Source organism: Falco rusticolus, chromosome 7, assembly GCF_015220075.1.
Source record: "Falco rusticolus isolate bFalRus1 chromosome 7, bFalRus1.pri, whole genome shotgun sequence".
Taxonomy (NCBI): domain Eukaryota; kingdom Metazoa; phylum Chordata; class Aves; order Falconiformes; family Falconidae; genus Falco; species Falco rusticolus.
Window position 1 is genome coordinate 64,283,540 of NC_051193.1, and position 27,375 is coordinate 64,310,914.

Genomic DNA, 27,375 nt, shown 5'->3' on the forward strand with positions numbered 1-27,375 from the left:
CAATTCTTTGATTCATTCCAACACAAACATTTGTGATGGTAGTGTATGGCTAAGGGAGTGGTGATGGGGTACGTGGTTACAGGACAAGTAATGCCTTTTAATCAGGAGGTTACCACTGTTTCCATAATAAACAGGCTGATTTAACTGTCGTATTGTTGGCTGTAACAGGGTTCATATGGAGACTAGATAAGCATGTAAGAGTGTCTTGCTCCTGATTGTGATCTTCCCTACAGTCTCTTTCCTTGTACACAATTAAGTGACGTTTTTGAGATATGGAAGGGCTTTGTAGTCCCTGAGAATGACAGCACAGTGCAGCAGATGCTGCCTTGTTGGACAAACTGATCTGGCCTGCAGGTTGTACCTGTTTTCCTGGATGCCTCTTGAGAAGGAGGATTGGCAGTTGTAGGCTGTGTAGCTGGTGGCACTAGAAATCTTTTCCCACCCTCAACCTTTCCGAAGGCATCCTTGGAGTATGTAAGAACTGAGCTGTGCTTGTATGAGACTTCAGGAAGTATTGACTGTGGTATGCATATTGTATATGATTGCTCTGAATGTGTTCCTTTCCCAGGACCGGTGGATCTTAACGTATTTGTGGTGGGTCCTATTGCGAAATCAAAGGGACTGTGACACTGATTTGTCTAAGGCAAAGTGGCCTCTTTTGCCAGAATGCCTGAGGGCCACAAATCTAAGCAGTTGAGAAAAAAAAAATGTGCCTACCATGATGTGGACACTGTTAGGCTGTGAGAACTCCCAGGAGAACAAATGGAGCTCTCTGTTCCAAGACACTGAAAAAGAGACTAAATGCACCTGGATGTGGCCCTTGAGAATAAACTATTTCTTGTGAGGAGAGGTTGCATTTGATGGAGTCTCATTACATGCATTCTCTCCTAGCTGTTATTGTTGAGTCGTCTGTGTAGTAGGTCATAATTACAAGCATGTCACTTGTCCAAGAAATACTGTGAATCTTTATCCCTCTTTACAGATTCGCAACAGTGAGGTATGACCAGGCATCCAAGAACATTAAAAACCAGTTCATGCATCTGACCAATTACAGCGTCAACAAGAAGAGTGGAGATTATGTCAGGTACTTGGCTGGAAACTGGAACTTGATCTCTAGAGGTTGGGTCAATTTACCTAAGTTGGTCTAAGGCTGGTGCAAATCTGTAGAGGTAGGCCAGTGGTGTCAACCTTCTGCTTTCATTTGTTTTTAGCTGTGATGATCCTGAAGTAGAGGATTATGGAAACAAGTGGAGCATGAGTGCAATGCTGAGGTACTTAAAACAAGAGGGGAGAGACACTGCAGGTCAGTACAGATCTTGTTGTTTTATTCCTTTGTTGGATCTTAACCATCTCACTAGCGTGAATCCTAAGAAGTCAGGGAAGAGCCCCAGTGAGTCCCATTTAGCACCAGAGCAGGGTGGAGGGAAGCATTCATTGTTCCTTACAGCTTGCTCGCTAAAGCTGTGGCTTTCATTCTCTATCCCCAGAGATGAGTCCTATCCCCAGAGATGAGGCCTACCCCTTCCCTTTTGCAAATAGTATTCTGAGACTTTCTCAGGGTGTGTTTCTTAATATTTTACCTACATTTCCCGTTTCTTAAGGTCATTCCATTCCTTCTAAAAGCTTCCCTCCCTCTACTGCTCCCATGGCCTGTTCAGTCTGATGAGTGACCAACCTCTGGAGAGCTGTGCCAGTTTGAATGACTCTTGGATGTGGTGTCATCTTTCCATGGCTCAGGTTTTTGCTGGGTGTTTTCATTTCAGTCTGTGTTCCATATAAAATAGCTCCCTCTTCCACACCTTTGCCAGGTCGGCTGGGAATAAATGCATCTGCAGAGCACAATCCAGGTATATCCTTTAAGGGATAAATTACCTGTGATACTGAGGCATCAGTAACACTACTGATAGCAGCTATGTCCATATTGCAAATGTTGCGAGGGAACACTTAGACATTGGAGGAAGGGGTTTGAATCTGGCTTTCAGATGGAGTAGACCTTTTCCCCATCATACATGTGCATGGATGTCCAGTCACATGCACCATGTGTTCTCAGTAAGCTGTGCACACGTAATTATTTATATCAACACATTTCCACACCACACGCAAACCTAAAGTATAAAACTGCACTCCTAATTATTAAGTAAACTGCTGAGCAAGGCAAGCAGGTTTCTCTAACTATCCGTTACAAGGCTTCTTGCACCTTTCTCTGATGCATCTGGTTCTGGTCATAGGGAGGCAGAATGCTGGCTGGAAAGTGTTGGCCTTGTCTGGGCTGGCAAGATTTTTGTGCTCTGGGGTGTTTATATACACTTAGATATTCCCATGCTGAGTTGCTTCCACTTAGTTTTCTTCTGGCACAGAAATTCACATCTGAATTTGCTTGCATGCTCCTCTGTAATTATTCAGGTTCCTGCATGTCATTATCTGAACATAAGAAATAGTAATTGTAGGCCTAAATCGGACTCTTTAGTCAAGTGGTTGGTACTAGATGTTCTTTGGGACAGGGATTACCAAATGTTTGTGTGGGTTTGCTGGAGGTCTTGGCTGTTTGCTTGTGCTCCCTTTGAGGGGTGAGGAAGGCTGTCCTATCATCCCTGCTAACTTTTCAGACTAGGATTCTAGTGTTTGTTCATTCCCTCCTCCTCTCACTTTATTAATTATACTTGAAAACAGAAACTAAGTGTGGTGTTCTTTCTGTTGCATGACTTGTTCCAAGCCCAGTGTAGAATCCAGGTCTACATCTAATGTGGATCTTTTCTTGCCTTTTGCTCTGTCAGCTCAGATTTGTGGTCCTGAGCTCTGTTTACAGTCTCATACAGGAGTTGGAGAGAGCTTCGTTACTGAAACTGCAGGTTATCTGTAGGTCAGCAGGACTGGAAGTTGTCACCAGTCATATCATTTTGAAATGATTTGTGAATCATGGTATGGGAACAGCTGCTTTAGAGGAAGGTGCAACATCACAGAACAGTTCTCTTAAAGTCCACAAGAAAAATTTCTGTATCTCTGTGGCTGTGGCTTATTCTCTGTAGTTTAAGGGCTTATCTCACTAACCCACTCTTGTTTAATCCTTCCTACTACTCTGAGTGGGCAATGATCAGGCTCCAGCTGACTTGTGCTGATGTGCTTGCCACATGTTTCTGCTTACTTGCACTGTACGTATACTCACTTCTGTCATTCCCATTTGTGAGTATTTTTGCACTAGGATACTTATGCATGTATCTATATGCTTATGCTTGCATGGATTTCTAAATGTCATTGCTTTATCATCCATAGGCTCTCATGTGCTTTGATTCACAAAGGTATCTGTCCATATGCATACTCTCATGCTTTTCTCGATATTGTGTGTTACTTCACAATCTACTTTTTTTTTTTTTCCTTCTTCCTCCCCCCTTGCAGCACTGATGGCCAGCGTGGAGGACCTGATTATCAAGACTGTAGTTTCTGCTGAGCTGGCCATTGCCACAGCTTGTAAAACCTTTCTTTCACATCGTGGCAGCTGCTTTGGTAAGACACTGAGGGCATCTTTGTTGATTGACTCAAGTACTGTTTGAAACTTTCAGCTTTCATAGAATCTTGGAGTGGTTTGGGTTGGAAGGGACCTTAATGATCATATAGTTCCACCCTCCCTGCCATGGGCAGGGACACCTTCCACTAGACGAGGTTGCTCAAAGCCACATCCAGCCTGCCCTTGAACACTTCCAGGGATGAGGCATCTGATGCTACAGAGAAGCATGTGCTGCCTATTGCAAGGAGGCTGGATGCTGGTTCTTTTCTCAGTATAGATCTCTGTGAGGGCAGGGGACATTGAATCTCGGTTGTCCCTCTGCCAGCGTCATTCATCAGAATGTCATGCTAGAAAATGGGATGATGAAAAGGGACTTGAAAGGGAACTGGGAAGTGCTGGGAAGTTCAAGTTACTGACCCACTAGTGCCCTTGCAAAGGATGGATGTGGATTATTAAGCATCCCTTTAGAGCACTTAATGTTATCTGTTGATCCATCTAGCCCAGTGTAGTTCTGAGTTATTGCTCTACATGCGCCTGAGGACTGGGGACGAAAGCGCAAATGCCGCGCTTGGAAGGACCGGTGGTGGTACATGCTTCTGGGCTTGTGCTTGTGCGAGAGTACCGCATGGTGGCGTCAAAGCCTGCTTCTGGCAGAAGCTTGATGCAGAGCTATGTGCTGGCAAAAGGATTTGAGAACTGGCTGGCAGCAGTTGCTGGGATGAGGTCCAGAAAGCAGTGGCTGGTACCACAGTGTGCCTTCTCCTGCTTTCCAGTGGCTGCTTCCCAATCTTTCCTAAAGAGGCCTCCTCCTGCTCTTTAGCTGCCTTTTGCTCATGTGGATATATACACGAAGATGGAGTCTCAGGGCAGGGGAAATGAGTCTAGAATTAGTCTCATTCAGCGCTTAAACTAAAGATCAAGCTTGGCTTAAGCTATCCTGTGTTTAGGTATTGGGACTTAATATTTAAACTAGCTGTGAAGGTAGGTCCATTTGTATGGCCCTTGTATTGCACTTGAAAGCTGCAGAATTATCAATACTCAACACTACCGTAAAGGCTGTCATCTTTGGATATTTGGGGTGATGAGAAAATCAAGAATCAAGTAGGAGCCATGGCTGATGTCTTGTTTAGTGACCTGCCAAACTAGCTGCCTCTCTGGCCTTAGCTTCTCCTGACTGACTCTGATGCCTTTGTTCAAAGTTGGAGAACCTTGGCATACATGGGGATTTATGAGTTCGAGAATAGTTTTAGTGAAGTAGCAGTTTATTAGATACTCTAGAAATATCAACAACTGGATTGGAAAAAAAAAAAAAAAGGCACACCAAAAACTTTTAACTGCTTTTTTTTTTGGCTTCTCCCTTTTCCTCCTTCAGTTGTGCCTCTAGATGCCTCTGAGCTGTGTATGTGGAAACTAATGTTCCTCATGTACTTTCTGCTGGGCCTGGCTCTGAGGTTATTCCACTTCCTGCTGCCTCCCCAGGGCTGCACTAACCACCCTCTCAGATGCTCCCCCACAAATAAACTGTTTTGTTCCATTTATTTCAGTGTAAACATAAATTAAGAGCTTCCCAGGAAAAAGAGCTTAAGTAGGAGCCATACTGCTTCCCTAGGGAGCCTGAGGCATTTCCAGAGTTCAATACTTTCTGCCACCTTCCCCCACAATTAAGTGATGGTCCTTGTCCCAAGGATTTGAACTGCCCGTGTTGTGCTGTATGGCTCATTTTTAATCTGTGTGTCTTGTTCTGACACTTTCTGGTTGTGCTACTTCTAACTCTGTTGTAAAAAAAGACAGGGGTTTTTTTTCTAGCTGGAAATGTTCAGAATGGCTGAATTCATAGTTGTTAACATGATGGAGAAAAATGGGAATGAAGGTTTCAAGGCAGCATGCATAGGTTCCCAAGACCCATTGTACTTTTTGTTTTTTGGTGGTGGTGTGTGGTGTTTTTTTTTTTTTTTTTTTTAATTCTGGGCTGTGAACAATGAAACCGCATGTGTGTCCTAAGAAACTTTTCAAATGATCACTATCTCAGATTTCACAAACCTGTATCTGAGACTCAGATACAGAGGCCTTGCTTGGAAAGCTTCTAGAAAAATGTAACTAACTTAGTGTGTATTCTACTCTGGTCTTTGTAATGCTGTTCTAGGAAGTAGAACTTCAACATAATGGCCATCTAGATAAAAATTAAATCACAAGTACTTATTTGTCTGGATTAGGTTGCCAGCTTTATTCCTCTAACAGTTTAGCGCCGTTGTGGTCCTTCATTCCTTTCCCAAGTAAATTATTTTTGTTGTATACTTGTTTTCTGGATTTAAGGGAAGAGACTCCATTCATGGCTGCTTCATGTTTTAAAATAAGACTAGTGAAACAGTCTGTATGGTTCCATCTACCCATGCTTGACTAGAAAATGAGCGGTAGGTCAGGATGATTCTTTTTCTAATGTCAAAGTGGAGTGCTGCTGACAACTTGTGGAAAGATTGTAGTGATTCTCCTTTTGACCATGTCATGTGAGCTGCTGCATTCTAGTAATAATCAGCTCTCAGAGGATTTGGGATGCTCAGAAGTCTTGTTCCTCTGAAGTGCATTGCAGAAAGTAGTGTAAGTACTACGCGATTTGTTGCAGCCTTGTTCATGCATTGTTATTATCAATGTGATCTCAAGCCTTTATTTTGTTCTTTATGGTTAGCTAATAATTCCTCATGTAAAATTAAGCTGCAAGTAAAAATTGCCTTAACCAGGAGCTCCAGGACTCTGAACCACTGTGTTGTCCTGAAGCTGGTCACCAGCTCAGGAGTTGGTTGCCTCTGGAGCCTTATTTAAGAGAAGCTGCATTTTGCATTGACTTTGAGGGACATGACATCTCAGTGTGGGAGCAGGGGAGATGATGGGAATACATATACCTGAGCTGATTAAAGGTGGAGGAGTTCTCACTCCTGGAGTAAGCACTTCTGGGTAGGTTAAAAAAGGCAATGAGGCCTGCTGTCAGACAGTCTGAAAAACTAGCGTTGTTTAGTAGGGGATGAAATGGGTGCAGCACGTATTTTTGCCAGCATCCAGTGTAGCACCATTTTCTGTACTCACTGAAACATGAGCCTGAAGAAGCAATAGATTTATGTCCCCCTGCTTCATTTCCAGCTCTGGTCCACCCAGCCATGACACTGTTGAGCTCTTCTGCAATCAAGAAGGCAGGTTAGGATAGGATATAGTAGATGTGTTGATCCCACCAAAGCAACGAGTTTCTTACTTAGCTGCTCCTGTGTCCTAAAGCTGAATTGGTCAGGTTTATGTTTCTACTCGCATCTACATTAAGATGGTATAGAGCAAACAAACTATTGTACCACTTGAGTGGTGCTGACCTGGAGCTAAATCCTTAAAAAAAGTCTTCATTTGTATGTAATCACCAGTTCTCAACCATCTGTGGTGCTGTTCTTCATAAGCATTTAATTTTCTTAGTAGCAGCAACTGACCTGTTTGGGGGAATGGTAGCCTTTTGTAGTATTGAACAGTGCTGGCCTGCTCCATAATGAATTTTGCAGGACACTAGGAATTTCTATGCAGAGTTGCTTGACATGAGTATAGGTGAGTCCCTACTTGGAGACTTAGGTCAGCCATACATGTACCATACACAGATCCTATATCTTTTTCTGGTATCATAGGTGACCTGTCAAGGAAAAGCAGAACAGGTATTCCCTCCGCTTATCTTTTTTTGCAAAGCTTAATCCATTCTATTTTTATACCCTTACTGTCAGGCTTTGCTTTAAAGCCAGTATGTAAAGATGCTATTTTGAATCTGAAAAAGGTTGTCCTTGGAGTCCTCTGGCACCAGATTCAGGAACCCTGTGCCTTTCAGGACAGGTCTTTTGATGATCCAGTGTGCCCAGGTAGATTTTGTAATATAACTAGATCTTCAGAATTTAACACAACTGTCAGTTGAGCCTGAAGGGTAAAACTAGTTCAAGACATAGGTCTTCTAGTGATAGAGCCTGTAGGAGTAGGGGTCTATCGTACGCTGTTTTCCTTGCTTATCACTTGATAGTTCTGAATGGTATTTGATTGCTGATGATTTAGCACCCGGAGCTCAGCAAAAGAGTCAGGATCCCTGTTGCTGCAGGAGCTTTCTGGTTTCTTTAGGAAGCTGTTCTCAGCTTGGTAGCATCAGTTTACTTTCTCAGGGTGCTTGAGCAGATCTGGGAAGCATTAACTTTCCCCAAACCAGCCATAATGAAATGACCAGCATCGTCAATTTATCATCAGTGGACTTGTGTTATCGAGGTCTGAATCAATCATGGCTTCTCATTCCATCTTCTACTGTCATTGGTTCTTGTAGTCATGTTAAGGTCTTTAGCAGATAGATGAGAACATGGAAGTCAGGAACAGCAGTTATTCTTGTCTGCTAGTTTGCTTGGGACTGAAGTTGTTGGAGTTAGGACCTTGAAATCAGAAGTTGGGCTAATGAAGGCAGGAAACATGTTCTTTCTCCTTCACCTTATGTATCGGTGTATCTATGGAGTCAGCTGGCTTTTATTTTGATCTACCTGCTAGTCCATTTTCTTAATTTGGCCACTAAGTTTGTTGAAGAAGTAGCAGCAGCATTATCTACTCTTCTGTTCCTCAGTGGCATAAGGGAAGCTAAGTAATCGCCAAAGGTGGTTATTGGGATGTTAACCTCTTTGCTCACTATGATTTCACACACTGGGTTGAAGAGCTTTCCCCTTCATGGTTGATGATTTATTTACCCTGTAAGATTAGGATTATAAAAGTAGCCCAACTTGCACCAAGATTCCTGCTCTTTGATGTTAGCCTTGAATATGGCCTTACTAGCATTTCTGACTTCAGAGCAGAAGGGTGATTCCGAGTCTGGTATAGGTGATGAGCCTGACTGTAATCTTCTCTTCACTAAAACCAGTGGTTTATGTAGAGAAGGAGGACAATTAAGATGATGAAGGGTCTTGAGAGCAAGAATTATGAGGAGCAGCTGAGGTCACTTGGCTTGTTCAGCTTGGAGAACAGAAGGCTGAGGGGTAACCTCATTGCAGTCCACAACTTCCTCAAGGGAGCAGTGGACGGAGCTGATCCCCTCTTTCTAGTGACTACTGATAGGATATGAGGAAATGGAATGGAGCTGTGTCAGGGGAAGTTCAGATTGGACATTAGGAAAAGATGCTTCACTGAGAGGGTAGTCAGTCACTGGAACAGGTTCCTCAAGGAACTGGTCACAGCACCGACCCTGTCAGAGTTCAAGGAGTGTCTGGACAATACTCTTAGTCATATAACTTAGTTTTAGGTTGTCCTGTGAGGAGCAGGGATTTGGACTTGGTCATCCTTATGGGTCCCTTCCAACTCAAGATATTCTATGTAGGCACTCTGAAATTAATCCGCTTCTGAAAACTTTTATTTGGAATGTGCCTAGGTGTCCTTCAGGCTTCAGTAGAATGAAAAAAGGTTGAGAAGTAATCCTAGAAGCGATAGACTTTCTCTGGTTACCTATTGTGAAGAAAGTGCCTCTAAGTGATGCAATTACACATTTGGCCAAGCTAGTATGACAGACTCTGGCAGGTGCAGGCTGCATCTTATGAAGTAGGCAAGAACATCCAATGTGTGGAATAAGTCTGTCCTCTGTTGTTCGGTCCTTTTCTGTAATACCACTGAGAGAGAACTTTATTGTAACAGGGAGAGGCTTTATCTAAAAAGGAGTTAAGCTGTATTATTTGGAGTGCAATACAAATTTTTGCACGAGACTACAGCACCAGTACTTTCCCCAAAGCCTTTAGTGTCCAGAGTAGAGGCTTCGACTCTATTACTTGATATGACAGTGTGGTCTTTTGCTTATGAAAGCCTAAACAGTTATGCTGGCTTTTGTAGGGTAACAGGAATGATTTGGGACCTGACTCTGATAACCCCTCCCAAGATGTAGACCTGTTCATGTCCTCATAGCTGTCAAGATGTGGTCTACCAGAGTTGAAGCAGGTGCTGTACCATCACTAGATAAAGTGATGGAGTTAATTCACAAGATACTGTTTAGTCTCTGAAGCCTCAAGTTTGGCAGTGTGTTCAAGAAAGCAATACATCCATCGCTATACTCTTAGTTTTTCCTCTCCTGCACTGGCTGGTTGCTGCTTTGAATGAAATTGCAGCACAGTTAACTTTTCTAACTGAAGCTCCTTGGTACACCTCATCTCTAAACACAGTCTGTAGGATACCTTTAGATAAAGCACAGAAGAAGTACGAGGGCAAGATCAATTTTAGTGGCACAGGTGTAGTTCCTTGCATTAGGAATGTCTGTAAATATGCTCCTGCTTAAAATGAGACAATTGGTTGTTACTGCAAAAGTTGCATACTATGCAGCTTTTTTCGGTGTGTATGTGTCCCTTAACCTCAGGTTGCCTCCATTCAATTGCAGACCATGTACTCTGCAGTAAAGCTGCTTCTTTTTCCCCAGTGAACAAGCTGAAAACAAAGACCAGAATTACAGCAGTCCTCTAGGAATTGAGCTTATTCATTCTATGCAAAATCATGAAAACATTGTTTGTGCTACCAGGCTATCGCTTGTGACTTAGTTTCCAGACTTAGAGAATACCAAATTCTTTGGGGATAATTTCTAAAAGGGAGTGCCAGTGCAGTCTTTAACAGGAATATAAGCCAAACTTGGTTCTAGAAAACTGCACGTATTCCAAAAAGCTTGAGACTGTGTCTCTAGCCTTCCTCTTAGTCTTAAATAATTTCATTGGCAAAAGAATCTGTGTCTGATCTGTTTGCAGTTAGACTTTGGTCTGAAGCTAGCCCTTCTCTTAGGGAGGATGGGAAGCTTGGTCAGCAGTGACTTCTGTATGGGAGTCGGAGTGGAGAGGCAGGCTGTTCCTGCTGTGTGTTGGCAGCAGCTGGTACCTCCTGATACAATTCCAGTCTGTTTAACAAACTGCAAGCGTGAAATATGTCTTTCTGGATTGTAGTAGCAAGGGGAGGGGAGCAAGGGAAGGCACTGCAGAAACTTGGTATCTTAGTTTTTTCTGTTTGTGCCTTAATATTAGCAGTGCAAGGTGAGTTGTCATAAACTTAGCATTGCTACAGCTCAAGGCATGTGTTTCAGTCATTCTGTATTCTTTACCCTCTCTACAGAGGGAAATGGCAGTCATGCTTAAGCTGGTAATTGCAGAGGATATAGTTCTGATCTTGCTATGCTCATGTGACTCTGTCTTTGTGCTGCCTATGTATTTATTTTTACAAATGATAGCGGAGTTTCACAGTAGAAAGGATACTCTTCAGCGTTTAATCTAGGTAGTGCATTTTCCAAATGTGGAAGAGGGCCAAGGAGATATTTCTAGGGTAGTTGAAACCACAGGCAATTTCTCTTAACGCTTGTGCCCTGGTATCCCAGACGGACTTGACGATCCCTTTGTGCTGAGCACTGTGTGGCAAGCTGTGAGGCTTGATTCTGTTGCCAGAACGTGGTTATTGCATAGCTCCTGATGCCCTGAGGTGGGAGTGACATCTGTCTAGGGGTTGTAGGTATGACCTAGAATACAGGAGACTTGGGACATTATGCAGCAGCAGTGGAGTTTTCCTAGGAGACCCTAAGGCACTGCAGATGGCATTAGACGTCTAACAATGGAATTGATTCAACAGGGATACCCTGAAGAGTTTACTCTCCTAAGAAAACAAGGCAGACTACAAGGGAAGGGAGTGTAAAGCACTAGCAGCATGGTCAACAGGTTTCCCATGTATACTTGTAAAAGTGGATGGACTAAGTGAGTAACTGGGTGGGAAAGAGGGAGGTTTAAAGAGCAAGTGGTTTGGAAGGGAGAGAAGTGTGGGAGAGGAGGACAAAGCCAGAAGAGCCAAAATACTAGGAAAGGTCCTTTAAGGGGCAGAGGGAGGGAATGGCCAGCAGCAACAGAAGTAGCAGCTAGTCAAAACAAAATGCTCTGCTTCCTGACTGAGGCTGGGAGGTTGCAAACCAGCAGCTGCTACAGGTCTACTGGTTGCGTCTCTGCCTCGGGCATCAGCTGCCTGCCCAGTGGAGTTTGCTGTGCCTTTAAGAGTCACAAGTCTTCACCAAACCTGAGATTGTATTTTGAAGTAACGTCTTAAAATAATCAGAGGTTTCTCCTGGTCAAAATGATTTGCTAATGTTTACACTTGTAATCCCCACCTCTTCCTTTTCCCTCTACCGCAGCCTTTCTAGTCTGGGGAGCAAGAGAGCCAAATGTAGACTCAGCCTCATTTCTTTGGAGTGAACCAACTCTAACTCTGTGCTGGTTTACTTACCACTTGGTGTCTGGCTACACAGTCTAGAAAAGTGAGCAGGCAATACTCACTCTGCTGCCATTTCCTCCCCTTCCAAGCCCCTTCCCCCCAGCTCATTTACTTCCCATTATAAGCTACATGAGCTTTTTGCACAGCTGCCTGCATAGGAAGATCTTGTCAAGCGCTCCAGCTCCCTGGAGCCAGCATCAACGTCAGGCAGGTGACAAAAGGCCAAGGCCAGAATTCAAGGAAAGCAGCATGGCAAAGAAATTCTCCTGTTTTCACTCCAGGCACTAGGGAACTGGTTAATTCCATGGAAATCCTTCTTCCCTGCCAATACCCTGTTCTGCGGTGTTTTAAAAAAATGTGCATGAGTTGCCCTGATGATCATTAACTGTATTTCTTAATGCTGGAAGAGAAAATTGCATTAATGCCAACTTGTGATTTATAGTCATCTTTGTGTAGCATCCTTCTTGCAACTCCTTCCAAGCTAGAGAGAACGTGTTGTATAGACTGAAATAGTAGAATCAGTCTTGGAATGGGAAGCTGGCTTCAGTCTGACCTGTGTAAAGCAGAACACATCTAGCAGATGTAATATGTTATGAATGTTTTAGAAACTAAGGAAAAAAATATTTCTGTAGTGGTTTGCTGCAAAGTGGCAAGCTGTCAGTAAGATAAAAAGAAAAAAAAGGGACATTGTCTATGTAGATGGAGCTGCTGAGGGTAAGACTTTTGTACTCCCATGGGGTTATTGCAGAAAAACATACAAGAATAATGGAAAAGAAGTTGATTTTTCTATACCTGACTGGAACAATGTATATAGAGATTAAAAAGTTAAAAGGAGAATGAAGTTCTTTGGTTTCCAGCATCTAGTGGAAGAAGTAGATTGGACCTGCTATGCTTCTGTCAATTCTTTGTGAAAATAAGTAGTAGAGTTCTACGTTAACTGCAGTTGGGTCAGCAAAAGAGTTTATTTTTCTATATAATACTTTCCTAAGACTAATTTTCTGCTTCCATTTTCCCCCCACAAACAGAATATATTTAACCTTGATTCTGAGGAAGTGAAATTTCCCACTTGTGGAATGTTACTTGTTCAGCCGTAGAGAGTTTGCTGGATTTAATATAAATTATATAGCTAGAAATGACTTGACAGAGACTAATGTTGGACCTTACCTGAATGTTTAAAGGTGCAGTAAGGTAAACTTACAGTGTCTGCTGTATTTTTAGAGCTGTATGGTTTTGATGTCCTTATTGACGACACTCTCAAGCCCTGGCTGTTGGAAGTGAACCTATCCCCGTCATTGGCTTGGTAAGTGATTCCCAGTTTAATATGAGGCTGGGAGTGTTGCTAGAGATGGTTGTCCTTAAAACTTGTGGTCCTAGGAGGGCATAATTTCATGATGCCTGCGGAGTATTTGTTCCACTGCTTATTGACAGAGAGGACAGTCCTTTGCTTTTCCCTTTGCGTAAACAAACTTATTGCAGCAATAGGTTTTGAAAGAACCCAGTTGGGATTCCATTTTCTTTTTAATTCTTTTTCCTCCACAGTCCGTCATCATTGTTAACACTTCATAATCTCCCATCTTAGGCAAATTTTGAAACTCTCCAGACTATTGTGTGGGGTTTCAATCTGATTGGCTGAGCAGAAGATTTTTGGAGTCCAAGCAGAGTTCAGGCATTATGCTTAACTTAAGTACGTAGATGTATGCTTGAGCTCAAATTTTTGGTCTAGTACTATTTTTTGCTAAAATCTAAAGAGTGTTTTCTGGACTACTGTTTAGCTTTACAGGACACAGATGCACAATACACTTTTGTAATACTGTGAGTAATATTTCAGTCATGACAGTGTAGATAAGCTTTAAGTTATATGTTCCTGGAATAGCCATATCTGACCTTCCTCTTTTTTTTTTTTTTTTTTTTTTTTTTTTTTTTACACCCCCCACCCCCCCACCCTCTCCCTGCGTCTTTATCCTGCATTGAAATATTTTCACACACTGTTTGTAACTCTAGAGTCCACAGTACCTATTTTGTTTTCGGGTGCAACTAGAATGTTTCCACAACATTCAATTTCCTGGTTTGGTGGTTTGTGCTTATATACATACACACTGAACTATTTCCATCCTTTACTACTTAAAGCAGAGCAAAGGATGCAGTTATGATTGCAGTTTTCTTTATCCAAGCTGTTGGCATCTATCACTGTGCTGTAGATATGTCTGACTTTTCTGGTTGTAAGGAATCAAACTTTGCCTGTCTGATCTGAACTGTATTAATTGATTTTTGTGTATGTGTGGATGGGTTTTTTAGGTTTTTTTTCCCTGCTGGATGCTTCCCATCTGTCCCCACTGTCTGACCTCTTCCTGTCTATCACCTTGCCATATAATTTGTTCCTATCCACTAGAGCTAACCTATCCAATTTTATGATGTTATGTGGAAGAGGCATAGGTAACTGTGGGTTTGAAGAATACTATGACAAAGACCTCTATCTACTCCATGAAATGTAGCATAGATACATTCAAAGAAAATGTTTGTAGCCAAGCAGAGCTAAAACAAGGCTGTATGTTGCTGCATTAGAAGACTAAAGCTGTGAAAAAGATCAACAGATTAATCTGTTGCTGTTTTGTCTTTACCTCTGTGTATGAAAATCATCTAGTTTTCCTCCCATGTTGGTTATGTCTGTGTTAAGGACAAAGCAGTTATATTGGAAGATATCTCAAATATTGATGCTTTCCTTTCATTTAATGCCAGACAAATAATACCTTTTGTCCTCTGTTGCATGTGGGGATAGTGATGCTCCTTTGGACCTGAAGATCAAAGCTAGCATGCTCTCCGATATGTTCACTCTTGTAGGTGAGTGTAATAAAAAGCTCCTTCAATCTTTCCTTGCTTTTCAAAAGCAATAAAAAGTAGGTTTATGAGCTGCATGTTATTAGAAGAACGTAATAGAGGAGAACTCTAGTTAAGGAGAGCAACTCTATTTATCACTGGGAAGTTATACGTGGGCATCTCTGCTTCAGGATAATCTGGCTGTGATGCTTAGGTGGTATTAAGAGTCCCTAGTTTGGTATTTAAAGACACTACTTTTTAGCAGGTGACTTCTGTTTAGCCCTCAGAATCAGTATTCATGTATTTTTTTAGGTTGAATATGTTGGTTCTGATTAGGCTCTGTTAGAAATGGAGTCATGATCCTGAAAGCTGTGTGATGTCTAGTGCACAGCACCTTTTAGGTGTCCCTAGTACATCTTAGTTCAGTTACCTGATGCAACTTACCCCTAATACTAAAAAAAGCAGAATTCACGTAGCTTGCTCAGCTGTTCAAGAATGTCACTATGCTGCTATTCAGTAACCCATCTTATTTAAGTACTTGGTTTTGAAGCAAGTTCCAGTTTTATTAAAAAAACAAAACACAACCCTAAGGCAATGTACAGTTTGGCATTAAACAAAGCAAGGTATAAAAAAGGAAAGCATCCTTTTTGGTTCTTGCGCAGGGACAGGATGGTCATATATAGACTGAGATCATTAACAGGAATGCTAGGTTTGTATTTCAGGGTTTGCCTGTCCTAAAGTTCTCATGTGGCTCCTGATGCCCATAGGCTTCGTGTGCCAGGATCCAGGCCAGCGCTCAAGTCGGGCCATTTATCATTCATCTGAATCTGTCAGGAGAAATCCGTACCAGAAGCTGCAGGTAAGTGACGTCAACAAGCCAGAGCTGACGAGGATAGCATGAAAGTCATTCTTACTGATTTTGGCTCACTGGTGAGAGAGCCATTGAATGAGTGAGATGATCTGGATTTCTAGCATAACTACAGAAGAGACTCGGGGGATGCACCTGATCCATAGGCTGTACAGCCACTTTTGTTTTGGTGCGGACCACAAGCTTCCAGAACCCAAGAGTTTTATGAATGTCTTCAAGACCACTTTCTGGGCAGAAAGAGCTTTTTGCATTGCAAATGCATTCACTTGCTCCTGGAATCTCTCACTTCCTTTCCCCTGGATCCTTGGACTGAGGCCTGGTGGTTTGCTGTGACTGTCCATTACCTTTTGCGCTGAGATAGCACTCTATCTCTTTTTGGTTATGAGATGGATTTCATGAATATCTGTGGAAGTGGAGCACTCATAAAAGCCGGGGAGATCCCCTGTGTCATTTGGACACTCAGACGCATTTCTCCTCAGGCAAATGGTACATCCTGGCACTCTCTGCAGCTGATGCGTATGCTCCTGTGAGGGACATGCAGCATGGCTGTGTAGCTCAAGTTCAGTTTGGAAATGAAAAGTCATTTTTGTTCATTGGCAGAGTACCAATACACTTTCCATTTTGGTATAGGGAACACTCACAGAAATAGCAATTTTGCTTCTTGTAAAACTCTTGAGTTACTGGGAGAGAAGTGGATAGCTGGTAAGGTGAGATTTGAGTATCTGTAGGATGTGTGACTGAGTCCAAAGCTTCCAAGGCCAATTTAATAGATAGGGTTTCAGACAGATCCCTCTGACCATTAGATGTGTCAGATAAATTAGGAACCATTTCAGAAGTAGTAACTTCTGTGATCGGATTCTGCAATTGTAAGGTGATCAAATTCTGATTATTTGATGTCTTTTATCTGAAAAAAAATTACACAGGACAGTTTCAGAAAATGGAATTGTTGGGGAGCTTTGAGTTTTAAGGAGACTTTAAACTTCCACATTTGTTTTGTTTAAAAAACTGGAAAAGGGGTATAAGGTGCAGCCAGCTGAAATGTGCAAAGATTCATATGACAGAGCAGTGGTTATGAGATGGGGATTAACTTATCTTTTGGGACAGGTGTCCCCCTTGCCAGGAACAGGATTGTAATCCAGTGATAACGTTTTATGGCATGTTTTTAAGTACCTAAATGGAAGTCCCATGGCTAAATAGGTTTATGGGTCTTTCCATGGTTCAAGAATGTTTTGATCTGCTCTTTGCTTGATGCATTTTGTCTTAGATTGTTGTATCTGTGATACTTCTGTTCCCATTCTCAGTTGCAAAGGGTACTCTGAGGTTTTTTTTTTTGTTTGTTTTCCTTAACTCCTTCATGTGTTAAGTTTTGATTGTTCATGTAGGCCATCTTTAATTATTGTAAAAGTTGCTTCTTGGGAAAGAAATGCTGATACGAGCATTCTTGATCATGAGATACTTACTCTGTTTTTTGAGTTTCACCAGACTGTACTGCAAGTTCCTTGTGCAATCTCTTTGGTTTGATGCTGAGCATTTCTCCCTCTAGGGAAATGAACAATTTAGCTGATTCCTTTGTAACTTCTTGTTGATTTGGGTTGAAGCTCTTTTAACTAGTTGTAAATAATAAAGGGACCTTGAACATGTTTTGTATAGACCAACTGTAGAGAAGAAATCGGCAGTAGTACAGCTAGAAATGATAGATAGGTCTCTTGAGAATTCTTTCTTACACCATTTGCTCCTCTGGGGCATTGGAGAGGAGGAAGGCAGCCTGAGTATCACTGAAGGCAAGAAAAATCTAAACTCCTAAGGTCGTAATTTTCTTTTGAACCTACCATTAAACTGGTCTGTCTTGTAGGCCTGATGCCAGATAAGTAATACAGGGTGCTTTTTGACATTCTGCTGCTGTTTCTACACTGTTTTGGAATGTTAAACAGCATCATGTTTCTCCACAAGAACTGGAATATTTTTGAGATATTTAAACGAAATGGCTTCTGGAATTTCAGGATTTTTACTTTTTTTTTTATACCCTCTGTTCTATGAACAATTCTACTTGACAACATCTGTTTCTCCTTAATACATAGCTATTAAATATTTTCCTCTGGCTAAGTCTTATCTTACAAAAATATGAATTTTGCTCATCAGAGATGAGTTCATTCATCCATTCTGCAGAGCTCTTTTGTGTGCTTTTGAAAATTACATGTATGTCCAGATGCATTCTGCACAGTTGAGCACATCTGAGGTTAGGATTAGTGCTGTGTTTGGAATGGGGACAGGATACATTTGTGGAGAATATATGGGAGATCTGAACTGAGATGATAGGAGCTGGTAGTTACATCTCTGGACTTCAGTTATACCCTTTTGCTTTAGGGTACTCACCACTTCTCTGCATCTTGGGCAGGGATTATGGTGTCTTGGAAAACACAAGTTTTTTATTATCTTTGTGTCTATTGCAGCGTCCTGTGTCTGCGCAGTCACAAACAGCAAATGCCAGATTGGTAAGTAACCTTCAGCTCCCTTCATCAATATAAAGGATGCAATTTCAGATGTTACCTGATACAATACTTCTGGTGCAGCTGGTCCCAAAATATATTTTGCAGCTAAATAGCTGGAGGGGGGCGGGGAGAGAGGGTAGCCAAAAAGAAAAGAGGAGGTGAATAGGTACTGGCATGCATTTCCATGTGGCAAGAGAGAAGGTTGGTAAAACATTTACATCTGTTCTAGTAGCTTAAAACCAGAGTAGATGAGGTGTGCTGAGAGTCAAGGTCAGCTGATCATATGCCTTGAAGTTTTTAAGCCTACAAGTATTTCCAAGCTGCATTTTAAAGAGATTGGATGTAGATGTTTAAAGATAAAGTTTTCACTCTGATCATCAAATAATGAAGACAGTGGCAGCACAGTGTTTTGGATTTGGTAGGTGATTGAAAAGGAAATTGCAAAAACAAAGGAAGACCTGGTGAAAGCAGCAGCAAATAGGAGTGTCCCACCAAAAAGGAGATAAGTAGGTTTTTTTCTTGTGTACTACAGGGGTTAGAATAAGTCTGACTGATAAGGATAGCACAGGTGAATTTGTATTGATAAAATTCAGGTGGCCCTATGAGAGAAGTAATTATTTTCTGTGAGACAGTCATCTGAAGGAAACTGCAAAAATGTGACTGAACTGGGTCAAAATAGATAGAGAGATAAGAAGGGTTTATTAAAGATAATAGAAAAATGTAGAACTATTTTTAGCATAAATCAGACTGATCTACCTTTCCAAATGTTGTATTTGGCACCCTCCTTGCAAAGCCATATGGAGAAATCAATGTTAGTTTTACAAGTCTAACCACCTGGCTGGCTGCGGGCGTGGTAGGCATTATTTTGCTGCTGGGCTTCCTGCATGAACATAATAGCAATGATTCTAATTTTTTTTTTTGAGATTTCCCAGCAGGAAGGAAGGTAAGACAGATGGAATCAGCTTGAGAACCTAATTCATTCTGTGCGCTGCCGTTTATGTCATTCTCCGTAAGTTTAGCTGAGGCTAAGATGAGTCTTATCGAATAATGAGGTTTCATAGAGAATAGGAAGGATCTTTGTGCCAACTGCTGTCAGTGCTTAGTATAATTAGAATCATGATGTGGGAACCAGAGATGCTTTCAGAATTTGGAGATAAAACAAAGTGGTTGGATTTATATATACTTATAAAGATAAGCTGGGTCAAACAGGAAACAAGATCTTTGTGAAGCTGGAGATATTTCTATGGTACAGCCAGAGAGAATTCTGTAGTGAAACACTGAAAAAAAGTGTTTGTGCAGGAAGTTCAGTAAAGTTTTTCTCTAGTATTTTGACAGTAGTGTAGTTTTTTATTCTCAGGCGCCAGAGCTTCACTAGTCATAGGAGCCAGAACTGCCAATATGTAGGCATACATTTTCTGTTTGTAACCGATGAAATCATCTCCATTGTATCGAAATACTGGAGATGATTTCGTTGAAGTATTTCCTTAGTGAAGGAGATGATCTGATATGATGAAAAATTTCCTGTAATACTCTCTTTGAGCAGCAGTTCTCACACAATAATTGTTACCGTAGCATCAGGAAATGGTTTTTAAGAGGAGGTTACCTAGTAGGAGGTTACCTAGTAGGAGGTTACCTAGTAGGAGGTTACCTAGTAGGAGGTTACCTAGTAGGAGGTTACCTAGTAGGAGGTTTTGGAAGAAGTTACTAAAAAAAGTTGTTGAGCTGTGCTTTTGAAATGCAGGAAAGCTTAGGAAGAAAGACTAAAAGCCTTTCAACTTAATGCCATCTACAGCATCAAGCAAACCCGTTTGACTACTGACATTTTTATTTCTTCTGCAAATGCTTGTGTTTCCTACCTTCTTTCAGATTGTCTTGTTTTCACTTGGCTTATTTAATCAGTTTTCACTGGGCTTAACAAAATGTTTCAGCTGGCACCTGCTATGTCTGTCTCCTTTTGGTTTTGGTTGGTTTTTTTTTTTTTTCCTCTTTCTGTGCCAGTCGCTGCAGTGTAACCCATTCTAGTGCAGTGCCTGTTCCTTTCGCAATCGCTTCATCTGCAGATTCTGAATAGCCACTTGCAATTTCTAATGAAACAGAGAATGGGATTCAATTCCAGTAATCCTTACAAATAAAGGTACAGCCTGATCTTGCCATGAGTTTGGTTTTTTTGTATCTGAGCAATATGGAATATTCCCCTGGCCTTATCCAGCTTATGGTTTCTGTCATGTTTTTCTCTTCTTTCTAGATTAAGAAGCCTCTGTGCATTCTTTGCTCAGTGTAATGCTAATAGAGAATTTGAATTCTGTATAAAGGCATGGGACTTTCTCAGTTAGGCCCTTTCAATGTTATTTTTGCAGAGGTAGTTTATCTGAACTGGGCCTAAGACCAGTTGAAATGTACTTGAGAACACATTCAAAGATTTCAGTCTTGCTGGGATTTTAAGATTTTTACAATCCTGCTAACTTCAAGACACTTTGAATTCCTGTTCTTTGTTAGAATTGGTCAGGACTGCCCATCAGGTTAAGAAGGAGCTTAGAGAGACTGACTGCACATTATTTCTTTCTTTACTTTTTAAATTTGCATATGCATACAAATTTGCATGATATACCTATGTACATATATGAGATCTGTTCGTTAAGTGCACTAAGTAGCAAGCTGAGATCTAGCAGTATAGTAACAAAAGAATTAACAGGTGGTGAACTGAATTTTTCACTTTTTCCCTGCAACTTTCTTACCAGTGAATTAACAGCTCTGTTTTTCTAGTGCAGCAACAGAACTGGAACAGAGAATCAAGGTTCTGGTACCATTAGGGTGTGAATCCAAGTGTATGTGGGGCCTGTGAGTGTGAATGCTGGCTCTAAGTGCCTCTTGGGTGAGGATTTTCATGTATGAAATCCTGGAAATGGTGCATCTGGTTTTCTTCCGGAAGGGGCCAGGGGTGTAAATACTGGCACTGATGCCTGAATTCTGAGTCCTGCTGTGCTAAAAACTGGGAATGTAAGTACTCACACTTAATGCCTGCTGGGGTGTGGAGTTTTCAACAGCTGGAGTGTGGAATTGTGAATTCTGGCTGTAGTACTCTGGAGTGTAAATTCTGCCGGGAATGGGGTCCTGGAATTTGAATGTTGCTTTTTTTCTTAAAGTAAGTTGAGAGAGGAAAAGGGGAAAATCTGGATTCACACTGTCTCAACAGCGTACTCGTCCTCTGTCTGCCAGTGATGCTGAAATTAAAAACCCAGTGCCCTCAGGCAGGGAAAAAGCAACAGGAAGGCAAGGCAGCTCTGTGCTAGGTCTCTCCATGGAGGAGGTAAGTAGACTGTTAAATATTTTTTTATTTACCTTGGCTTTCATGCAATATGTGGGGCTATTTGCTCAGGAAAGAGCAAGTGGATGTATATGAATAACATGACAGAAGTAGTATAATTTTTGAAACGGAACTGCTGAGTTTTACTGCTGGTACTGACCTTGCCCTCAGTCGTGCCAGGCATACATATGTGCTCCAAGCAGTGGAATAACTCCTTTAGAATTTAAATGCAAGATAAAATTTCTTAAGAATATCATATGTGCCCAGTCTGTTCCCAGGACTGCAGTAATAGTCTTGTCCTCTGAAACAGAGATTTTTCTAAGGTTTGTTTTTTATTGTATCTATTTTACTGGCTGTTTTCTTTTTCCTGTTTTTATTCCAAGATAAAAGTTCTTCGTCGAGTGAGAGAGGAGAATGAACGGAGGGGAGGCTTCATCCGGATATTCCCCACCCCATTAACATGGGACCTTTATGGGTAAGAATATGAACCCAATTGGATGGCTCAGTGTTGCACTGATTGCTCTGTGTTGAGGGATATTCTGTGTTAGGTATATGTAGATCAACCAGCTTAACAATCAGATAGACATATATTGAGGGATTTGGTAGAGGTATTTTAGTGTTAAGGGATCAGAAAAAAAAAAAAAAGCATCCTTGTTTTTAACTGCTGCTGCTTCACCTAACTGCACTGCATGAAAAGCTGCCAAGCATTGCTTCTGATGTTGCTTTTCTGTCAGAATAAAAATTTCTTCACTTCATGTAATCTATTCCTGCTACCTGCTTTTACATCCCAGAGCTGTATATACTGTGTACTCTGTCATTAGGCCATAAACATAATATAGGACTCATCCTGTGAATGATACTGTATTACACTTTTCTAATTTTTTTCCAGTCTGCACTGTTTCTCTGTCTCTTGCCTCACCAGGAACTTCAGCTGAGAAGTGATGGCTCTCTTTTCCTCTTTTCTGTTATGGTACAGCATATTGTGTCAAACTACTTTTGGGATGCTTTTTATAGGTCATTTATTTCTGTATTATGCTGCCTTTCATTGTGTTAAGCTTTATCTTGGCACATCCTGTATTTTGTTTTTCTAGATCCTTTTTAGAGCACAAGACATCAATGAACTACATGCTGGCTACACGTCTGTTTCAGGACAGGTAGAAAGCTTTTCCGTTTGGGAGGGAGGCAAAGGGCACAAACAGAATGAAAAGGATTGATTCCTCCTTTAACCGGTATTGTAAACACCAGCCTGTGATTTACAGGGGTGATAATATTTGTTTGTATCTTCTCTAGTGTGCCAGTGGCTGTGGAGGTTTCTCACATTTTTTACATGTTGAGCTTCTGAGCAAAACAGACAATACACAAAGGGCATGGGAGTCACTGGAGTAAAAAGATGACTATAGATATGAAAAACCTTCAAGCACCTAGGCTCTTCTGTGAAGAGACTATAGGTGGTCCTTGCTTACCTTTTGTTTCAAAGCTAAAGTCACATTAGAGCTTGTCCTCGTGCAAAGTAGGCACTAAAATCTGTTCCAAAGATTTAGTATCCCTATTTGTCAAAGGTTTAGTATTCCTGTTTGTGCAAGTATGATTAGATGCCTCCTTCTCTGGGTTGTGCTTGGTTGGAAATTACAATTCATGCCACCGGCTGAACTTCCATTGAGAGTTGTATCCAGTATCTTTCACTGTATGTACTTCCTTCTTGATTTTTCTTATCCAAATTTGAGATCTACAATTAAGTAACCGTCGAGTAAGGGTAAGGTTGCTGAATGAGGAGATGGTATTTACAGAAAGTCTTCCTGCATCAGCACTGTACAATTTTTTTTTTTTTTCTGTGCACTTTTGGGATATGTCTGGAGGGTAGGTCCAAATGACACCTTCTACAATTTACACCAGACAAATGCAAGCATCAGTTATAGAACAGCTGCTCAGACTTCCTCTTTTGGAGCCTTTTTTTTTCCTTTAAGTTAGAGCTCACAAGGAATTCTGTAAATTTCATCTGTACAATGAAAAGCCTTTTCATTGTACACATGAAAGACTTTGGAGGCTTTTTAATCCAGTCGATGACCCAGAATGGAAGGTAATTTTTGCTGTTTTTCTCTTTGCAGGAGCAAGATGAAAAGAGACTTTGTCACTGGGAGATCCCGGTAAATGGCTTCTTAATTAAATAACTTATACTTTGTAGGATTTATTTTGAATTTAGATTTCCACAGCTTCATATTCCAAGTCCTGGGCTAACACCTTTGCTACCTGAAATCTGTCAAAATAATTTTAGAAAAGTAAATACGGTGAGCAAAGAGTATCCCAGCACATGGAGAGCTTAATTTTTAAGGAGTAGACCTTACAATTGTTCTTAGGCTTCCTACTTTGGCATTCCTACCACCCAGATTTGTCTCTCTTAAGGAGTCTGGCAGGGTTCCTTCTCCCTTGGTTTAGGCAGAACTTGTAGAAAGGTTGTAATTTTCCACTCAGATTATGTTAATGTTCTTATCTTTGACAAAACAGTGAAGAACAAGCTGTCTACATACAAGGTTCAGAAGACTGGACTCAGGTCCATGTACACTCTTTCCGCTCCTCTCCGTTGTTTTGTACTCTTGCAATTCCGTTTTCCCTGTTAATTGTGCTTTTGAGCTGCTACACAATGGACAGATGCTGCTCAGTCATGAAAGCATGACATATTAGATAAGTGCATTTTGGGGCTTTAAGAGACGATGTCTTGTAAAGACTCCCTTCAAACATTTGCAGGCTTTAAACAGAACAAAGTTAGACTGATCATAAATATTTTTTCCCTGTGTCAGGGAAACTTTCTTTGAAGAAGTTTAATCTACCAAGTCTCTTGTATCATCAGGGAGAGAAGGAGAGAGGGAGATTGAGGATGTCTCTGTATTATGCTTCCCAGAGCAGGTCTTAATGGAAGGCTGGATATGAGGCTGGAAGCTGTAGACTCTCATGCTCTCTTTTATGAGAGAAAGCTTGTTTCGCTGGAGTTACGGAAGCGCCGGCGATGTCATGGCAAGACTAGAGCAGCACGGGCAAGATCATCAGGTATGCATGGCTAGAGTCTTAGATGAGCAGCTAGTCAAGAGCAAGCAAGCAACTTCTTCTCATTTGAAATGTGTGTGAATGGGGTTGTTCTGGCCTTTGTAGTCCCTAAAGGGATTCGCAGGTTGAAGTTAATAGTTTTCATTTCAAGTGTTAATAGTTTTCACTTCATTACTCTTCTGAGTTTCCTGTCTTCTTAGCCTAGTATTTCATTCCCACCATTCCACATCCCCATGTATATGACTAAAGATAGTCAATATTTTCTTGAAGGCAAGCTTGCAGTTGCATTTTTGGGCACAAGAATTCAACAGCATGTGTGCTTCTCTAGTCCTCCAGCTTTTCAGAGAAAGATGAAAACTTGAGACCTTCCAGGCTGGTGGTTCTTCATAGCAGTGACTCTAAGCTGTTGGAAAGAGAGAAATCCTTATCCAAACTGATGTGGGAAGAACTTAAAAAGGTGTACAGAGGTGAATGGTCCTCACAAGTGGCTGTTCCCAAAGCCGTTATCTAAATTCTTTCTAGTAGCTATGTGATACTGACTGCAATGGGAGAGATTGTATGTCATGAAGTGATTTTTAGTGCTGTGTGAAGATACGTGATGTTTATTGGCACATGTGGAAGTTTATATTTTATAGTTGTGTTTTTTCTGATACTCATTTTTTGTTTTTTCATGTATATATGTTAAGTATGAGTCTCTATGTGTGTGTGTAAATATATAAAGAGTCAGGAAAATGCCTTTGTGGTGTTGTCCTGTGTCTTCCCCACACCGTTTTGTAGAGTTAAGACAAGAATCTTGGTCTGTTTTCTCTGATACTGGGAAAATGGGCTTCTCAACTGCCTGATACACAAGCAGAAAGACAGAAAATAATAAAATGTAGTGATACTGAAGATGATGTTCTAAAATGGTAGTGTTCTGTCCTAGCAGTAAACCAAAGGGCATAAGTAGCGGAGCAGTCTTCCCCACTTCTTTTCTTCTTAACCAGCTTAGGTAATTTCTCCTCTGCTACAGGGACATCAGAAACAACAAAACTGTCCCTCAAATCAGACACAGAAGGTGAGGAGGAAGAGGCAGTAGATGCAGATGCAGATGAAGAGCTGGATAGAACTGTGGGCTCTCTTTCGGACACCCAGGTGAAAAGCAAAGCAAAGCTCTCTGACTTGGTGAAAACTACTCGTAAGGAGAGGTTGCCAAAAAAACTTGACAAGAAAACTGAAGATGGAGGAGAGCCGTTGCTTCAAAAAAAAGACTCAGAATCTCAGTTTAACTTGCTGCAAATTCTTCAAAAGCATGGAAACCTGAGGTGAGAGAATTTTGCATGTTGCATTGAGTTTTGACTAACAACTAGTATCAGTTAAAATGTGCCACATGATGAATGTGAGGAGGTAAGAGGACCCTAGAGAAAGGGGCCTGGATTTTGGTTTTAGCTCTGGGCTGCCATAGCAAGTAGCTGGCACAGAAGGGAGATAGTTGCAAAGACTGGCAGTTTACCTAAATACCTGACCTGTTTGATTAGTATAAAGCATAACCCATAGTTTCCATTGCTGTTCTTTAGTCTGGTGATATAAGCTGTTCCTTGGTCAGCTCAGGCTTCTGAAATGCCTCTGTCTTAATGCAGGATACCTGCTATTGAATTCTAAAGTTTGTCTTTTCATTCTTTGCACTTCCAAAAAAGTGGGTATAAACATATGTTAAACTATCCAAGAACGGTTGGGTAGGAATACCTCAGTGTTGCCTCCTCCATAAAATTAGTTTTCTCATTTTTGGTGATAGAATTTTTATCTCTGATAATAATCTCTGCTCAAGGTCATCACCTCCTGAGAACAAGGCAGGAGGTCATTTGACAGAGACAAATTACTGAAACATCTCATTGCCTGCTGTTGAGTATGACTGTGTGAAGCAGGGTACGTTCTCCTGTGTGGCTCTTGCTTGAGAAAGAGAGGTGCTGGAGATTCTATAGAATAACAGCAACCAGGGTCCTACTAGATGTCTAGAAGCATGGTCTTTCCGTGAAATGTGTGTAGTAAAACTGTCTGTCTGCAGAGGGACAGGAAGGGCAACAAGAGTTATCATATATATCTGTGTAGGAGGATTTTACATCTAGATAAGAAGCAACATTATGTTTTCTGTGGAAAAACGTCCAAAGGTAGAGAAAATAATTTTACTTGTTGTTGCTGTCTTAGTTTAGTTTCTGAGAGGATTTATGAATGATTAAATGGATTTGGGGATTGTTCTGGTATTCTTGTGGTAAGGACGCTTACTGTCGTGACAGGGAAGATTCTGAAACCTGTTTCGAGGATGAACATAGCAATGCTGTCATCTACCTATATATGGAACCAACTCCTGCCAAGAACATGAGCTTTGTCTGATGTTCTGGCAGAATCTTGCTGAGTACCCAGTCCTGTTGGGATTCCCCACAGAAGTGTGGTGACCTCATGTTCCAGGATTGTGCTAGGCTTGGCCCTGTCTGATCTGTCATTGATGAAAGCTTTGCTTGTGGGATCAACAGGCAGAGGAGCTGGGGTAATGAAATTTTCATCCAAAAGAAACCAGGTTTGTTGTAGTCAGTTGTTTTTTCAAGTGGTAGGACTTTACTCTCTCCTTTAGTCGGCCTGATGAGGCAGTCTCTCTGCCTTCCACACACTGGGTGTTACTCATGAAGAAGTCACAGTTGAATGAAACATGCTCCCCCAACTGTGCCATTCCTAGGGAAGTAAAATGAAAAGGGAATTACTAGTTCCTGCATTTAGGGCCTCAGGTTTCAATATTCCACACGCCAGAGGAGAGGCAGTGTTAAACAAGGACCTTCTCCAGTTTCCCATTTTGTAATCATGGAATTATCAGGTGCAGGCAGAGAACTGTATTACTGTGCTGATGTTGATAACAGGGGCTCCTTAATTCCTGCTAGTGCAAATCTTGAACTTCTGGTCATGAGTTGTTTGAGCTCCACCTAAAACAAACCTGGCAGCCCTAGAGAGCCTTCAGGGGAGAGCCTTTTCTGATATATGATGGCATTAATTCTTAGTCTGGGTTTAGAATGTTCTCCTGTTGTTCCACACATGTGGAACATAGGTAGGTGTGGTGGCTAGCAGTATATAGAGCTCGAAGGTG

General features: G+C 41.3%; 1 protein-coding gene across 6 annotated transcripts in view; it reads left to right on the forward strand.

The window, feature by feature from the left end:
* Positions 1-27,375, forward strand: part of TTLL5 (tubulin tyrosine ligase like 5) — a 137,100-nt gene that overhangs the window by 24,467 nt on the left and 85,258 nt on the right. For 5 of the 6 annotated variants that reach the window (XR_005105332.1, XM_037394820.1, XM_037394822.1 and 2 more), the window contains 13 exons: positions 983-1,084; positions 1,212-1,303; positions 3,394-3,501; positions 12,971-13,052; positions 14,529-14,590; positions 15,334-15,425; positions 17,885-17,926; positions 21,117-21,230; positions 21,611-21,702; positions 22,319-22,381; positions 23,333-23,371; positions 24,124-24,269; positions 25,276-25,567. Coding sequence is in view for 5 of the 6 variants with exons in the window: in XM_037394820.1 (XP_037250717.1) it covers positions 983-1,084; positions 1,212-1,303; positions 3,394-3,501; positions 12,971-13,052; positions 14,529-14,590; positions 15,334-15,425; positions 17,885-17,926; positions 21,117-21,230; positions 21,611-21,702; positions 22,319-22,381; positions 23,333-23,371; positions 24,124-24,269; positions 25,276-25,567 (1,326 nt within the window). In the remaining variant the exon portion in view is untranslated. The remainder of the gene's footprint in view (positions 1-982; positions 1,085-1,211; positions 1,304-3,393; positions 3,502-12,970; positions 13,053-14,528; positions 14,591-15,333; positions 15,426-17,884; positions 17,927-21,116; positions 21,231-21,610; positions 21,703-22,318; positions 22,382-23,332; positions 23,372-24,123; positions 24,270-25,275; positions 25,568-27,375) is intronic. The other variant, XM_037394823.1, reaches the window with a different exon arrangement.